The following is a 17,207-nucleotide window of genomic DNA, read 5'->3' as shown; positions in this document are numbered from 1 at the left end:
GTTTGGAGCAACATTTCCAGCCAACTAAAGGCCCATTTATGCTCCGAAAGTACGTAAATAACGACGTCCTTTTTCAAACGTTGTCCTCATACTTACATGCATCATTTGTGTTGCCATGGTTATTAAGTCAGTTCCTCCACTTGCGGGTAGTGCTAAGTTCAGAGTTCACTCCCGTAAGTCAACGTCAGTTTCAGACACCAGTTGGCAGGGGCAACGTATCGCAATAAAGTTGTTTCCAACTGCCTAACACACCTTAAACACTCGCATATAGTCTTTCTTCAAAAGCTTGTGCAATTTCTACATTTGTTGTGCTCATCTTTATTCTTTCTTTCTTTCCTTCCTGATTCTCCTCTTCTTCTCTGGTTTGTTTCTTTCGCGGTAGCAAGTCAGCTTTTCTGCTCAGCACTGCCCCCGCGATTTACAGTGGTATTGCGCCATCTTCTGCATTAAGCGAGGGATAGATAAGCTCCGTGAAAATGGACTAAATTACATGCGTAATGCAGAAGACAGATGAAACTGTCCGTCCGTCTGTGTATCGGTCTTTTGCACTGAGCATAAATGGGCCTCAAAACATAGACATAAACAAACACAAAGAAGAACACATACTAACATGACATATGGTTGGTATTATCTACAAGCCTCACAGCTGTGTAATGACAGTTTATTAATGACTAAAGAGAGCATGTTACTGTACAGTGCTCTAAGTTTTTGAAAACTACTTAACACACAAATGTGTGTAATTCAAGTTTATATTCATATCATTCGAGAATGAAAAATGCCAGTGTTGAAGCTTTGAGATTATCAACATCAGAAGTGGATGGAGACATATGGCTTTTTACATTAGTCCTGTTCCTCTGGGTCAAATCGGCATCAAGTCACTTAACCGCTGTTGTGCGTCAGCTGTGATGGCTTCATATTTAAAACAGACATTAAATCACCCACTTTCTATCTCTGCACAGGCTTTCTGATATTTACATCATTACATTTGCATAACATACAGTGTGACATCTTTATGTTGAAGTAAATCAGTGTTGTAACAGGATTTTCATGCAGTGATTTAGAGTATTGCTTGATCCTGTGGGATGTAAGTAATCTTTGAAAGATATTTATTTATCACTTTAGCACTCAATATTTTTTTTCTTTAGATATATGGTGATCATGTTATAAAATGAAAGACTTGTTCACTTGATTGCGTCACCCCAGAGATATTGTAGTTTCATCAGCTACAAAGTCATCAAGGAATGCAATGCTTAAACATAATTTATTCTCATCTTGTCTAAGACTTTTATCTTTGTAGCTTCTGAAGTTGACCTCTCACAATAAAAACTGGCAGATCATGCCCAGGTCCCTGGCATCTGGGCGATTTTGTTCTTGTAAGGGGAAGAAAAAACTTTAAACAAACAAACAAACAAATAAATAAATAAATAAATAAGCCTGGAACCCATAAGTGCTGGAAGATTAACTGACATTGTAAGTATGATAATTTCTCTACAATCTAGGTCAATAGAATCTTTCCAAACATGTTATTACTCCATTACAAACGTTTCCAAAGTTATCCAAGAGCTTACTTTATCTGGTATTTGGCTGAATGTAATAGTAAACGTGGTAATAAGGATGCTGAGAGGAAGGACACTGAAAAGAGGGCAAAAGTACAGATCATTTAACTTGTACTTGTCAAGTAAGACAGAAACTAAATTAATTGTGAAATGTGATGTTATTGTAAAATGAAACTATTCATATCACAAAGGTTTGAAGTGTTGGCAGAAAGAGGTCTATGACCCAGTTTAGGTCTCAGAAAAAAATATAATAGAAATTAAAACTACATTATGATCACACGATTTATTTTTGTTTTGGAAAAACCTGCAAAACATTAAATTATTTCTTGTACTGTTTTTTTTAATCTTTCCCTTTTTTCACCACTTTGTGTCACTGGGTGTTCTTCCAACCTTTAGAGAAGACTTGACTGATGTGTGACATCCCTCTCTGTCCCCTCATCCCATCTCCTCCTCCCCTCCGTCCTTCCTCCTCTACGTCATGTGGTGTCCTGCGGGATCCGGGAAATGATTAAGGAAGACAGTTTCAAATACCTTTCAAGTCTCTCCCTGATGGCAACGCAAAGTAGGTGGGCATGGAGAAAGTGGCAGTTGGTGAAAGTAGTATGCCAGTCTGCCCAGTAGAGACAAAGAAGGTGAATATTTAAGTGTGGTGTGTGATATGTGTATAATTGTCTGTATGCAGGTCTTCTGACTTGAGGGGTGGTGCAGTTTGTGTGATTTGCTGATACTTTCTCAGCAAAAATTGTGTGCCTGCGTTTGAGTTTGCTATGTAAATCAATGTTTATTATCATCTGTGTAGCCTACCGTATTTAAACGAGTGTGCATGAATTTGCTTAAAGACGAGAATCAGCCATAAAAACTGCACATGAGGAACCATGCATGTGAGATCAGTCTGGGCCCTCTGAGCTTCTGTAGGAAGTAATGTGTTTTATCTCTCTTTAAATCTGTGATATACTCCAGTGTCTTGTTCGCGGTGACATACATTCAGGGTTCTTCATTGTGACATTCTGTTCACTGTGGCATGACAAGGGTTGTGTATGTGTGAATACACATCCCTGTGTGTATTTCTCTGTACAGTGTGTGACTTTATATGTGTGCGCATGGATCTATGAGGGAGAGATAATGAGATCTTGTTCAGCTGAGGCCCGGTCTTGATCCCCAGAAGCCCTGGACTCATTTCAGTGAGAAACCTCTGATCGGAGGGAATAGGAGACTGAGCACCGGCGGCAGAAACACAAACTTGGTCTTGTAGAGGGATCATAAACCTCTGAAAGACCTGGATGATCACTTTTGTTCTTTATAAGTGGAGAGCTTTTTTTCTTAAGACAGTTTTTCGCTGCTTCATTTGCCTTTTCGTTAAACATCAACAGTTACCATTGAGAGGAGATCAGGATTATAAGTGTAAAAGGGATCAGACAATATGTGTTTTAAATAAGACAGGAAAACCTCTATCAATTGTTTAAATATTGGGGACATAATCCAATAACAGTATCTTGATATGAGTATGATATAAGGAAAACAAGAAAATATAGGTTCCTAAAAAAATAGTGTGGTTATTGAAAACACAAATGCATGCACCACTTTGCATGCATTTTTCATTTGTGTATGACCAGGCTGAAGACGACAAAAGTTCCATGACAACAATTCATACGTATAAACATTTGCACTGAATGAAGACTGACTTTATAAACTGTTGTGCTCCGTCCTACTTCCTTCCCATCTCATTTACTCCCTCTCCTTCTTCCTTTCAATACCTGTCAGCTAGATTCACCGTGTGAGTTAGCCAGAGCTATCACTGTTCCCTTTTCTTTTTGGCATTGTTCAAACTAAATGGAAACAAGGTAATTAGCTTGTTACAATTAAAGCGAGACGAGCGGATGAATTGTAATCACCCGCAATGGAGTTCCTGCTTTCTCCCCTGCAGCTTCCAACAGGCCAGCTGAGCAATCCTCATTTGCATAATTAAAATATACAAATGATAATGGATTTTGTAGTCAATGTCCAGAGGCTGCAGAGGCGGGGACGTGAAAGAAAAAAAAATATGAAATCGCAATAACAACCACAATGGTTTCGCCCAGAGGGGAGTGATGGGGCGGGAGGGAGGGGAAAGAAAAGAAGAACATGGAACTACTGGAAAGGATGGAAAGAGAAAGGAGGATGTGAAGATAATAAGGGATAAATGAGTGGGAGAAAAAGACAGCGTGAACATCAGAGGGAGCAGAATAAAGGTGAACCAATTACATTTGCAAATAGCACATGCCCGGCCCTGGCCTGCGATGCCCTCCCTCTAGGGAAGTCTTTCGCCTGATTACATGAAATTGGGATAGAATTAAACATCTAAGAGTTGTCCTAAGACAAACCAAAATGAAATTAGAACCTGACTTCTCTTTTACCTTGCAGCGCCACAGGGTCGCATGGCAGGGACGGAAGGAGAGATGGAGGGATTTCACAATTAGGCGAGGGACAATGTTGGTGAAATTAGGCCTTAGAGCTGAGTTTCTTTCTCCCTATGCTCCCCCCACCCCTCTCCTCTCCACCCCTTTCTCTCTTCCTGCCAACCGAAAGTTTAGAGGCAAAACAGCTGTGGTCCCTTGATGCTGATATGGTTTAAGTCTAAACGCACAAACCCACACGCCACATCGTTATGCCAAAATACATTTACACACTCTGGTGGACAGGTGATTTGGACTACCCGGCAACTCGGCATACACAGAGTGTGACATTAAGTGGTGCTTGCTGTAAGCACTGGGCAAAGCCCCAAAACATGAGCTGAACATCTCTCCAGTAAGCAAACTTCTCTCTACAGCTACTGTCAGCACTTGTGTAGTGAAGGTTTTTTTTTTAAGAACCACAAGTTTTCCTTTTTGCTGCAGAAGAAAACAAACGTGAGATGCTCTTCGTCTTTCTCCATATTGTCATTTTCTGCCCTTTATCCTACAAATGGTAAAAACGTACAGTTTTTAAGGCATTCAGGAGGACATTAAATTAGAAAGAGTTGTTCCTTTATTATAATGACATTACAAATACGAACAAGTTCACACAATTTTGTTTTTTTTCCACTCCATTTACCTCTCAATTCAGTTATTCCCTCAGGGATCAAAATTGTGCATTTAACTTATAATCTGACCAAATCCAATCAGATCTAAAATGAAATTTAACTTTTTTTCTATTCATGGTCATTTTATTACCAACAACACTTTCACTTGTAATGACAAAACATTTTTTTGTCTAGCTTCCAACATAATTTATGACGTCTTCATGTTATGTGATGGTGCTTTCCAAAGCTAGTTTGAACAAAATTTTGATTTTTATCTTCCAATTAAGTGTTGCAAGCGAGGGTGGCGGTTATGTTTCTATTTGGCCTAGTGCATGGATAACATCAGATTAAAACTATCTTGTTTTTGTGTCTAAACCAAACAAGTCAAGAGTTACTGGTAATAGGTTGAACATATGACTTGGAGTTTTTATAAATATGTGGACATCTTGTTGTGTTGCTGCTGTTGGTACAAGCACAAGAACATCGGAAAGCTATCCACAGCCATGCCCCAACCTACTGATGTGGAACCAGTTGATGCAAATCAATAATCAATCATATGCAATCAGCAAACGTCAGTGTCTAATTTGAGTCTGGTGAAGAAGCTTTGCTTTCAGTTTTTGCTTCCATATATGGGAAATAATTGATTCTGTCTTTCTCTATCACCTTGTGTGCTATTTTATAATCTCTTCTTTTTCTCCTCTCATTAGGTTTCCCTCCGTGAATGCTTAAATTTACCTTCCTTGCTTTCTTTCACCCTTTTTCTCTGCCTTTCTGTTCTTCTATTTGATGCTATTCCCTCTAAAACTGTATCAACAGCAGGTGTGAAATTAAATGAGATGTTCCTGGCATAGTCTGATGGTTCACTTCGTTTATCCATGCAAACAGTCATTTTCTCTGTTCTCATCCTATTTTAATTATCCTTTCACTCTCATACCCATATCTTTTAACTCTAGTCTCTTCTTCCCTCTGCAGCCTTTGTCCCATATGCATTCCTCTGAATGAGTCTTTTATCTCTTACTTTACCAAAACTCTTAAATTAGTATACTTTGTGCCTGTAACAACTACATTGTTCCCCATCTTTATGTGTTTGTATATATTTCTGTATGCTCAGCTTCTTGTTTACATTGCCCCTCCTGTCCTTGCCTTTTTTCTGTATGAGTGTGAGAGTGAAAGCAATAACATTGGCAGAGCTGTAAGTAAATAATGAGGAGTAATCAAAGTTAATGGAACCCAATGGGAGCCACAGCTTCTGTGTGTGGCAATAATCTCATTTAGAGAGAGGCAGATTTAGTGGATAATTGGGGCCTAAGTACTCAGTGATTCCCCTGCTAACCAACTAACTAAGTAACTGAGTTGCTGATGCTCGTTTTGTTCATATCAACACAGATGGAGCACAGAGGATATATTTGACGCACTTACTCATCTTGGCATGCTTCTTTTAATTCTTTAAAAATTATTTATTTCCATATTTTTCCCAATTATCTCACAATCATTCCTTTTCCTTTTTTTTTAACAGATTTTAGCTGATCTCTAGCTATTCTCACTATAAACCTTTTTTTAATCAGACTTTTTTTGTAATTTCCTTCCTATTATTGTTCTCAAGTTTTGCCATGTCCATTTCTCAATCTTATCTTTTGACTCTTCATCTAGTTTCCTACCCCTTTCTCATGTCCTCTAATCTCCTTTGTTAGTTCTTTTCTTTTTTAGGGCATAATTCTGATTTCTGTGATCTTATCTCCTCTTCCCGGCTGTCATCTGATCCTCTTCGTCTTTTTTCCTATATAAATTTCCCTTTACACATTTTTTCAGTCTTTTGTTCTCTCCTTCGCTTCTTTCTTTTTGTTTCATTTAGTCTTCTATTCTTCCTACCTTTCACCTCATCTGGTTTCTTTCCTTTGCTCCATGTATGTGTGTCTACGACAGAGATTTAGACATGTTCATGTATGTGTGTATTTGTGTGTGATGGAGTTAATGGAGGATGCCGTCAGTTGCACAGCGGGGATGCACTCGCTCTTGGGAAGGCCCAGCATGCTTTGCTCCATCTATGACTGTGTGAGTCTGTGTGTTTTTATGTGCAAGGGCCCCTGACTCAGATGCCTACATGCCATTATGGAACAGCACCGTGTGCGCCGCTCTCCTCAGCGGTCATGCACTTGAGTCTTTAACCCTCAATTTGATAACAGAGTCAAATCATTTACCCAGTGTGATGGCTGGACCACAGCCAAAATCTCCTCATATTATATCAACATTTTTTCTCCTCCTCTGATCAACTGTCTTTTTCTCCCCTCGTTTTTATCCTTTTTCTCCCCGTTTTTTCTCTCTGAACTTATTACAGCTCTTCATTTTTCCCTGCCCGATGTTTATTGGCATGAATCTCAGATGAACAGTACTAAACAACATCTAAATACAAAAGGAAATTAGCCAGAGAAATAATTAACAAACAGATAAAACATAAACCATCTGATTTCCCCGCTGTCTCTTTCATCTGTTTGCCCATGTCTATACTCTTCTCTTACTATATTTCTATCATTTTGCTTTCCTGTCTTCCTCTCCTTTTTTTTTTTTTTTTTACACATCATAAAAAATAAAAACATCAACACGCCACATTAACAAGTTAGACTTCCGCTCTTGGTCCAGCTGGTAATTAAATCTACATCTCCGGCCACATTCATGCCCTGCTTTTGTCCTGACCCACAGAGACTCATTACAGTAACAGGTTCTTCTTCTCTGACGGCACACAGCAGAGTTCGATTAAGCAGTGTTGTTACACACTCATCAAGCAGAGTAATGCTTCCTGGGCGCCAGAAAGACTCTCAGGTCAGGTCACACATTTAAGTGCAATTTGCAAAGCCTTCTACAGCTACATTTAATATCTTTAAGTATGGTTATGCCACTGTGGTCATAAGCACATAGATGGTGGAGTCCAAGCATGAGCAGTGCAAGCGCCTGTTTGTGTGTATGTGGGGACAGCTTATAGCAACACAGCAGGCCAAAGCCAGACTTTAAAAGATGTATTTAATCTGAAGATATTAGACACAGGTTATTTTTACTTACCATCACTCGGTATTAAAAAGCACAGTTACAGTTATTGTGCGGTCAGGAGTTAGTTATGCTTATGGGGGAGACCTTGGGAAAGCTGGGAGGAGATTAAAGGGGCTCTTTAATCAAGGAGTGCTCTCTCTCTCTCTCTCTCTCTCTCTCTCTCTCTCTCTTCCTCACACACACACAGACAGTCAAAGCATTGCAAATTCAATATATGTCACTTTACTGAGTGCACTTAAGAAAAAGAAAATAGAAATACACATGTCTACCTATTAAGGTACTGTACCTGTGGTATCAGGTAGAAATAACATCCTTCTACACACATGCAGATACCCAAGTACATCTCAAGCCTCGAGGAATATGGACACCAGTGTTTTTGACCACCATTACACAAATGAGCAGCATAAGATGCTTAGACATTATTTACACCCTGGGCAAGAGAGGATTAGGATCAACCACTGCCAAACTCTCCTCCTTTTGTTTAATCAAGAACAACTTAATTCTGTTTCAGCTCATTTTCCTTTAGTCTCTTCTCTGTTTTACAATGTTTGCTTTCATAATCTTTAAGCTAAATAATGACAGAACTATAGTACAATAAAAAGATAGCAAAGAGAATCTGGTAGTGTTGTTAAAGGCTCGCAACATTATCACTAAGTGAGTCAGGGAGTAAATCGACCTCTGTATAGTCATCTTGTCAGAAGTCCTGATTGGCTCATTTAAATACCGCTCAGGTGTAATTGGATGGCAAATTAAACTGTCATTATTGGACAGGCAAAGAGGGAAAAAAGCTCAGAGGACTGACAGGACAAAATGGCTGCCATTCTCTCATGGGAAAATGTTAGGAAATAAGAGGAGACAGACACATACACCCATACAAACACACACTGGCAGACCTTATTCTAAAGTGCATACGGCATAGTGCATGTACTTACTCAGGCATGCACAAACCAATGAAGGACATCAGAGTTCGAGACAAAACATCTGATGATGATTCATGAGCTTACTGGTACAGTTCAAACTTGCATTGTGTTTTATTGAACTGTTGTATATTATGGACTGTTTAAAGCATTTGAACCAGAAACATTTAATCTGTGATGCACGAGAGTTGCCAGTTTCAGTGTCTAAATGTAAATTAATAAGAATCTCTTCTTACAAAGCATCCAAATGCAATCTGATTGAGAAATGAATGGTTTTCAGATTAAGCTGGTTTAGTGTAGACAGCCTATGAGACAGATTGAACGTTGCAGACTTTTAAAGCTGCATATGCATTAAGATTTTAATAGACAGACTGACAGATATATATTTTATATAAATAAAACCGATTCTAATCTGCCTGTCTATTATTTGCGTCATTCCTAGCATCTGTCCTTCTAGTTTGACATTAGTAATAAAACTGTGGATGGAAAGTGACCAGAGCTTCTTCAGGTGAACCCTGACCTCCCAGAACATGTGTGTATGCATGTGTTTGTGTGAGTGTGTCTGTGTGACTGCAGCCCATCTGTGTGGCCTGTTAAGAGCCCCTTTCTGTTTTTGCCCTCTTATTCTGACCCACATCCTCGGTGGTCAACAATGAGAGCACTCAGGCCTGTGGGATTGTGTGTATGTCTGTGTGTGTTTATGAGAGTCAGTGCATGCAAGAGGGAGTGTTTAGGAGGGCAAACACACCAAAAGAAAAAAAAAATACACAGATTTTGTCATGACCTCATCAATGGATTGTGAATACAGTATTAACGATGGCTTGGTGGCCCCTGGCCACTACTTACTGAATCAGATATGTGACATCTGATATGGCTTCAATTTGAAATCCATTTGTAATGCAATATAGCAGCATGCTTCATGTGGAGGTCAAGACCCAAAGTTGGGGTTACTGATAGATCATAATTATGGCCCTCAAAGAGCCATTTAGTCTGAAAATATTGAAAAACCCAGATGAATGCTGTATTTTCGAAGATCGTATGTGCCCTAAACTTTCTTTATGGTCACACATAATTTTATAAATATTGTGTGGATATGCATGCTTAAAAAAAAATAAGAAGTAGGAATATATTAGCAAATTTAGCGACCCGATTAATGGTCTGATCAGCTTTATATATCTAACCGTGCAGATCATATTAACATCATGTCTAATTGTTATTTATGATGTCAACACAATTACATTATTGGCAAATGTTAGTTTTCCTTTTCTGATACTGTGTCATGTCTAAAAATGATAATCCTTACTACACAAATCATTGAGAGTGCACAGAGGTGATAGAATTTCAAGTTTTAGTTCTGCTTTTAGAAGATCAAAAAGGGTCAATTTAATTCAAAATGTGCTGATCAAAAGCATACAGATACATTTGCAACACCTTTCTGCCATTAGTTTATATGAAAAACAACACAAAATAAAAATATAAGCTGGACAATAAATGTCTGTTAACTTCCAGTGTCTGATCCTACTGGATGATGCATGCAGAGATGTCAGCAGGGAGCACAGATTGTTTTACCTCATATGTAGTATTGAATATGACATTATAATGGTCAACCATATTCTGCTAATGACATGGTCCGGTGAACCATCTGTCTGGGGAATGAAAAGATAGCAGACATTAGAACGACTGTCAGAGCTGATACACATACACACACTCAAGAGTGTGCAGACATACATGAAAATCCTCACACAAGCACACAGGGTGCCATTAAATGTCGTTCAGGATGGAGAGCCTTTGCTTGGTGTGTAGTTGAGTGTGTGTCTTGGCGCACAAAGCACAAACAAATGGATTCAATCCCTCGACAACCTGCATGTGTCTCTCAAAGCCCCATGCCCCTGTTGTGACATCATCTATGAATGTCATAATTGAGGGTCTGTAAATTGCCGCTTTTCCCTGCTCAGCGTCGGCCCATGTGTCAATACCAAGGTTCAAGGTGACGGACTGGATCAATACACAGAGACAGGAGCCATCCGCTGAATTTACAGCCCAGTAACAAGAGAGCAATGAAACAATGCTGCCGTAGCCTTCAGCAAGCTGCTGGATGGGACTGCAGCACTGCTGGCCAGCATTTGTCAGTTCCTCTGAGGAATTTTGTGTTTTTGTTGTTTTTTTGGGGGGTAATTTTTGTTTGAGTTTTGCATCAGTCACAGCTGCAGGGAGTTTGTGACAGTGAAAGCATTCTCATTACAGAGGGAACGGCCACAAGTGAAAGTGGCAACTTTATAGGTAGACCTGTCCTACTAAGATTTTCCAGCAATGAAACACCTAAATGAGAAACAACTCTTATTCATAATCCTAACCACACTTGTAGCTCAGTGGTTAAATTAATTACACACACATTTAGACTAGAACTGGAAGTACAGTAAGTACCATTTTGAGATACCTTTACAATACCAATAACTAAAAAGTATTAAAAGAATTGGAAGCTGTTTTAACAACATTTTTATATGCTTGAATGAGAGTTTATTATTTGTGTGCTGGAAAGTTTAGCCTGATAAAGCCTGATAAATGTTTCTTTTTGGGCTTGTATGCATAAATTCACATGCATCTTTTGATGTTCATGCACATGTGGGTGCATTTATGAATTTATCACAGCAGCTACAGTGTCCAGCAGGCATGGATGGCACAATGATAGCAGGTGAGCTGTGAAGGTGACGATGCCTGCCGTGAGTGTGTTTGCACGTGTTTGTATTCCAGGTGATGGATTAGCTTCATTTCCAGTGTAAGCTGTATGTTGTGAGTTGGTGACAGTGTATGCTTGAATCCAAAGCAGCAGGAAGGAGTGTGTTAGTGATGTGTGTGTCTCCTGGACCATGTGCTTTTGAGTGTGTTCCTGTCATATTCAGTTTTTTATATGTGTTTTTACCTGCATGTGTGTGTCTCTGTAACTGCGTGTTTCTGCCTGACAGTGGCTGAGTGATGGGTCCGGTATAGTGTGCAGTATAGCGGACAGACACAGGGATTCTATTGCTGGGGGCAACAACGAGGCGTGTGTACAATCAAACGTGTGTTGACAAGCGCGATGGACATCTCATGGTTATGATGACCTCAGTGTGCTGCAGGTGATACCCCACTGTCAACACACACATGCAGACAGAATAAAGGTTATATTTTTCTTTATTTACTATGAATATATATATATATTCCACATAAAAATTGCTGTGCTAGTACAGCAAAATAAAAGATATATATTGTATATATAGTCAACAGTACCAGTCAACAGTTTGGATGCTGTTTGGAGCAGGAAATGTTAGGAAATGTTCCACCTTCATTTTTATTTGGTTGTCTTTCACATTGCTCTTTACTCAAGCATACCAAACTGCTTGGACAACATCACACAGTCACAAAAACAGCTTGTTTGGAGTGATATTGTCCCAAATGAACAGTGATCGAGAAAAAGGAAGGAAGAAAAGACCCAGCTCATCAATTAGGCATGGTTAAAAACAAGAAGATTCATTTACCAAAAGTGAACAATAGAGCAACAATCAATCGATACAATGTCTGGGTTTCTGTTTTTACTTTCATCTTCAAACCTAATGCAATTTTCACAAGAATGTGCCTAAGATGCAGTGCACTCTCTTTGGTTCAGTGGAGAGTCCATTTGTGTTCACACACTAGCAAACCGCACCAGGGTTCACTTTTAAGCCAGCCAGGAGCCTAATACTCCAAAGGACTTGTATTATCCTTGGAAGTGGACCAGAGTTAATTTAAATACGATCAAACAGCACTAGAGTGCATGTGTCTTTAGATAATACTTGTAATTATTCTTAAAATAATTTTAGAGGGTGAACTGGAATTTGATTTCTAAGAGACTGTAATGCTTACAAACACCCACCCTTCACAAAAAGAAACCACAAAAGAAAAGAAGCAACTTAGGAGTGAGTCTAGAATTAAGTTTAAATACCATGAATAAAAACATGAATTTTAAAAGGAATAATATAATATAAGAAACACACACACACACAAAGTGAATCCTTAGGTGCTGGCTTTAAAACCGCTCATAAATCCTTTCAGATAAAACTGGCCAATTTGAACTAATTTTTTTTTATCTTTTTGTGAAAGCCTTTTTCTGGATATTATTTTGTAAAGGGAGAGCTACGATACTTCTTGCTTAGACAGAGGCTTGTGTGTACAAACACACTTACACAGAATCCCAGCTCACTAACATTGAAAGGAACTATGAAGCACACAGTGACAAACTGCCCACTGTAACAGCCATCACTGCAGCATTACTTCCTCTTATAGAGAAAAGTTATTTGCTGCTCTATTAAGACTTAAATGGTTGTATACTACCAATCTAATTATAGGTTTCAGGCATAAGGAGAAAAAACAAACAAACAAACTAAGATTAATCTAAAGTGCAAATAAATAAATGAAAAATAAATGTAGTCTACCTACCATGTGTGACAGTGTTTAACAATCATGGTCTTGGGACTTTTAACCCGTTAATACACATCCCTACTGCAATAAACTTAATTGAAATGAATGAGTCACAATCAGGCTTCTGAATAACTACACTATGAGCTGACTCATTTTCAGGAAGAGGGAAAATGCTATATGCAAACTTCATGTAGCTTCAAAAAAAGTTTTACCTTTGAGTGCACGGTCAATGTGTTCTTATACATGTTAAAACTTCAATGAGTTCAGCTGAAACTGAAAAACATTATTTAGATGGTGCCCTAAAACCTCTGCTAATCTGTAGGCCTCTGCCTCTCTCAGCTGCTCTTTTTGTACCCAATGCTGTTTCTAACCTGTTGCCAATTAACCTAATGAGTGTAACTTATTCTTTTGAGGTGATTTCTCCCCCAAAGGTTTCAAATGACAGATTTCAGCTGTGACTCAAGGCTTTTTAGAATATTTTTACATGTATTCAGATATTGTTAAAAACATAACATGAAAAGAAAAAGACACTTCACTAATACCAGAAGAAAATTATAATTTAGTTTAGATTAGTTCAACTCATTAAAATTAATTTGGAATATATTAAATTGTTGCACCCAATTGTCCCTGTTGAGCACAAACAGATGTTAAGTGGACTAAAAGCAGAGTGTTTGCAGAACTGCATGCCCATGTATGTGTGCAAACAAATGTTGATGTGCATACTTCTTGTGTGCAGGCTTGTTCTGTGTGTCTGTTTTTTAGTTCCCCTGTGAGTCCAAAACAAGGTAAACGTATAATAATAACATCTTCAGAATGTATCTCCCCATCTTTCTCCCTTGAGCAAAACAACCCACTCTGCACACACACCTCCTCCACACCTCCCCACTGCCTCCTCCCTCCCGGCGGTGCGAGGACCGTCCGGGTGTGAAATGTAAAAGGGAGAACGCTGTCGTTCAAACTGTCCCAAACACAGTGTCTTCTGCTCTCCCCCTCCCTACTAGTGTTGGTTTCTCCTGGCGATACTTTTCCTCATGTTTGAGTCCAGGTCTCTTCTTCTGTCACAGCCCCCCCCCCCATCCTCATCTCCCTCTCTCAGGTGGGCTCGGCGCTGCAGGTTGCAGGTGCGCAGGACCCCTCAGCCAATGAAAAATGAGTGCCTTTGCGAGCCTTGACTTTGATGAACCTCACTATACGTCAGCCTATCACTCTTCTCCATTTGGCTTCCCCTGGAAAAATCACCCAGCGACACACACACACACACACACACGCAGCATGCACACACAGAAGTGCTGAACGCTCTGGACCAAATATTTGTCTTGTTGAAGGAAGAGGCTGCGCATGGTTAAATAAGCGGTCAAGAGGGCCTTTTTGTCTGTGTGTGCATGTGTGTGTTCACATAATACCCAGAATCATAATGTGTAGTGTTTCAGAGCATATATTGAGACACATCTGTTAAAAAGTGATTTGACTTTGCTGAAAGACTGAAAAGTTCAATGAGGATAGATAAATGGATCTTTCAGAGTGTGGAGACCAAAAAGAAAGTTTGGTGGTGTTGCCTTATTTACCTACATATTTCTGCAGCATTAAAACTGAACAGCTGTGCCAAATAATGTAGAAGGCTTGCAAATGTGATTATGTGGAAAACAATGAATTACATTAAAAGTGTGTATGAATAAAAATGTACAAGACTCCAAACATTTCACCACTCCGTAACACGATCACATGCATAGACTTACCTGCCTGCAGAAAACACTTGTGTTCCTATGTGTCTGTGAATGTGTGTGTGTGTGAGAGAGAGAGACACAGACGTTGTGTGTCTGATAACGGCTATGTGAGCAGCAATAAGAGTCAGGGGGCTAATCCCTCCCAGTTGGTCCTTAATCCTGTTCTAATCCCTTTAAAACTCTCTATCAGCCTCCTAGGACCTTAGTGGGGTTAAATCTTGTCAAGTCACACACCAGAAAAATGCACACACACTTTGTGTTTGTGTGTGCGTGTGTTAAATAGACACCTTTTTAAGTGAAGTGATGCTGTTTCTCACAGCAGGTTCTCAGTGAAACTTTCTAGTTTCTCTGTATTGTCCTTGCTTATTTTCCTACTACCACTCTCTAAGGAAATACAAAAATTAAATGTGTAAACTCTTAATGTTTGAGACAATTACAACACTAACTTTACAGAGCTCCTCCCTAGTGAACTTAAGTGTGAATACATTTGTGTGACTTGTCCATTCATTTCATTTTCTGCTTCCAAATGGGACAGTACTTGTAATTTAAATTAACTTTGTCTTTTTCAGTGGCTTTAGTTTTAAAAGTTTTTTCCTTTCTTTGTATTACATTTTTACTACATCTGTATATAGACTGGCTTCAGTAGATAACAAAATTGTACTGCGTTAGTTTGATAAGGCTGCCAATGTACGCTATCATTTTCTAATGAAACACGAAACACCACACTGCCTCTTTTGTGTAACTTTCTGCCAATATTCTTTTTTTTTTTTTGTGAAATGCAAAAACAATGTACCCATTTTCATTACAAAAACACACACACTCCCTTTAATCCTCCTCAGCCCCCCTCCCCCTCCTTTGTTTGCCAAACAAAAAAATGCATTACACAAATGAAAAACAAATGAGAGGCCGGAGAAGAGGAAGGGAGGGGGAGCAGCACGGAGGGGAAGTGAGATTTTATTTAAGTGTTCTTGTAAGCCATCTAAGATATTAATGTTGCAAAGCTACTTATCAATATTTAAGAACATAAAAGGAGTGTGAGGGTGGGGTGTAGAGCTCAGTGTGTAGGGAGGGCAAACCAGGAGGGACGTGCACTCTTGAGGTGTGTACTGTGTGTTTGCCAAAACCGCAGAACAACAATCAGATGAGATGAGGTCTCTTTGGCAGTTAGAGAAGAAGAATAGCTCAGTCTCTGTCCCACTAAAAGCTTTCACACACAATATGTGCGCACACACACACACCTACACACACCCACACACACACACGCATACGGCCACATGCACATAAAGTGAGCTCTGTTAAGTGGTGGTGAGGGTGGTAAATACAACTGCTAATGCTCATAACCACAACATACTTATTTTATGTTGTGGTTAACAAATACTGATTTGTGTTTAAGTGTATATTTATGCATTTATGGATGTATATGTTAACGTACATGGATGATGTGGATGACTGTTTTATATAGTCTGTCAACACTTATTGTATTGTAATGTCTTCCTATGTATGTGTGAACAGGTGTTATTACTCCCCCTCCAAAAAACTCCTTTAACTAATTTCTGAATTTGCTGTTTTGCTGCATAAACATAAGTTTATAACAACTGGAAAACAAGAACACAGTCTTTGGTAAGGTTCTTTTTTAAAATCAGCATATTGCATTTTTTCATAACCTTGAACACAGCCTTTAACAACATGCTGTAAAGTACCACCGGTAGGAAAGAAAGAAGGGAAATACAACTCAGATAGGCATTTCCACTTCAGAAGAGATGTCATTTTCAAGGGTTTCATTAAGGAAGATTTATCTCCTTAAAAATTAGGAAGGGGTTGGATGGCATGATGATGTGAAGTTATTTCAATCTTTAATGCATTCATGACATGTTGAAAAGCAACATGACAGTTTTTTTTTCCACTTCCAAGTTATAATAAAAAAACGCTTTGTCAAAACACTTTAGTCACTTCCTTGTAGGGTTTGGCCAATAATTTTACTTGATCAGGGCTTGCAGACAACTTTGTTTGGGGCTCAAATACATTCTTATTTCAACGCAACCTATACCTTTATTGGGCGCCATTTTTAGAATCACGTGCAGTTGTATTCATGACCACTTAATCAAATCTTAATCAAAGGAATTAGACAATTACACATTTTTTATCATTATGTGTATGGTTTTGGGGAGACAGGGTGACATTGAGGAACTACAGAACAAATACACGTGACCACAATCCTAATACTTTAATGTCAAATTGTAGAGGGTATTATCCTGGATGAGTTAACAAGCAAAGCTCATATGTACAAATACAAAACAACCAAAAAATGAAACCAGAACTTACTAACCATATTGACGCATTAAAAGGAGCTTTACAAGTTGAAGTAGCTGCCCCCCACCTCAATGTGCGCACAGACACACACACACACACACACACACACACACACACACACACACACACACACACACACACACACACACACAGAGCAAAAAAAAAAAAAAAAAAAGAAAAAAGAAAC

General features: G+C 38.9%; 1 protein-coding gene across 1 annotated transcript in view; it reads right to left on the bottom strand.

The window, feature by feature from the left end:
- skor2 (SKI family transcriptional corepressor 2) overlaps positions 1-2,000 on the bottom strand; it is a 33,389-nt gene extending 31,389 nt beyond the window's left edge. Inside the window, exon 1 of the mRNA XM_041970252.1 lies at positions 1,947-2,000. Coding sequence (XP_041826186.1) covers positions 1,947-1,995 — 49 coding nt within the window. The 5' untranslated portion in view covers positions 1,996-2,000. The remainder of the gene's footprint in view (positions 1-1,946) is intronic.
- Between the last annotated feature and the right edge of the window lie 15,207 nt (positions 2,001-17,207).

This window comes from Melanotaenia boesemani, chromosome 19, assembly GCF_017639745.1.
Source record: "Melanotaenia boesemani isolate fMelBoe1 chromosome 19, fMelBoe1.pri, whole genome shotgun sequence".
Taxonomy (NCBI): domain Eukaryota; kingdom Metazoa; phylum Chordata; class Actinopteri; order Atheriniformes; family Melanotaeniidae; genus Melanotaenia; species Melanotaenia boesemani.
This window is presented reverse-complemented; position numbering and strand designations above follow the sequence as displayed.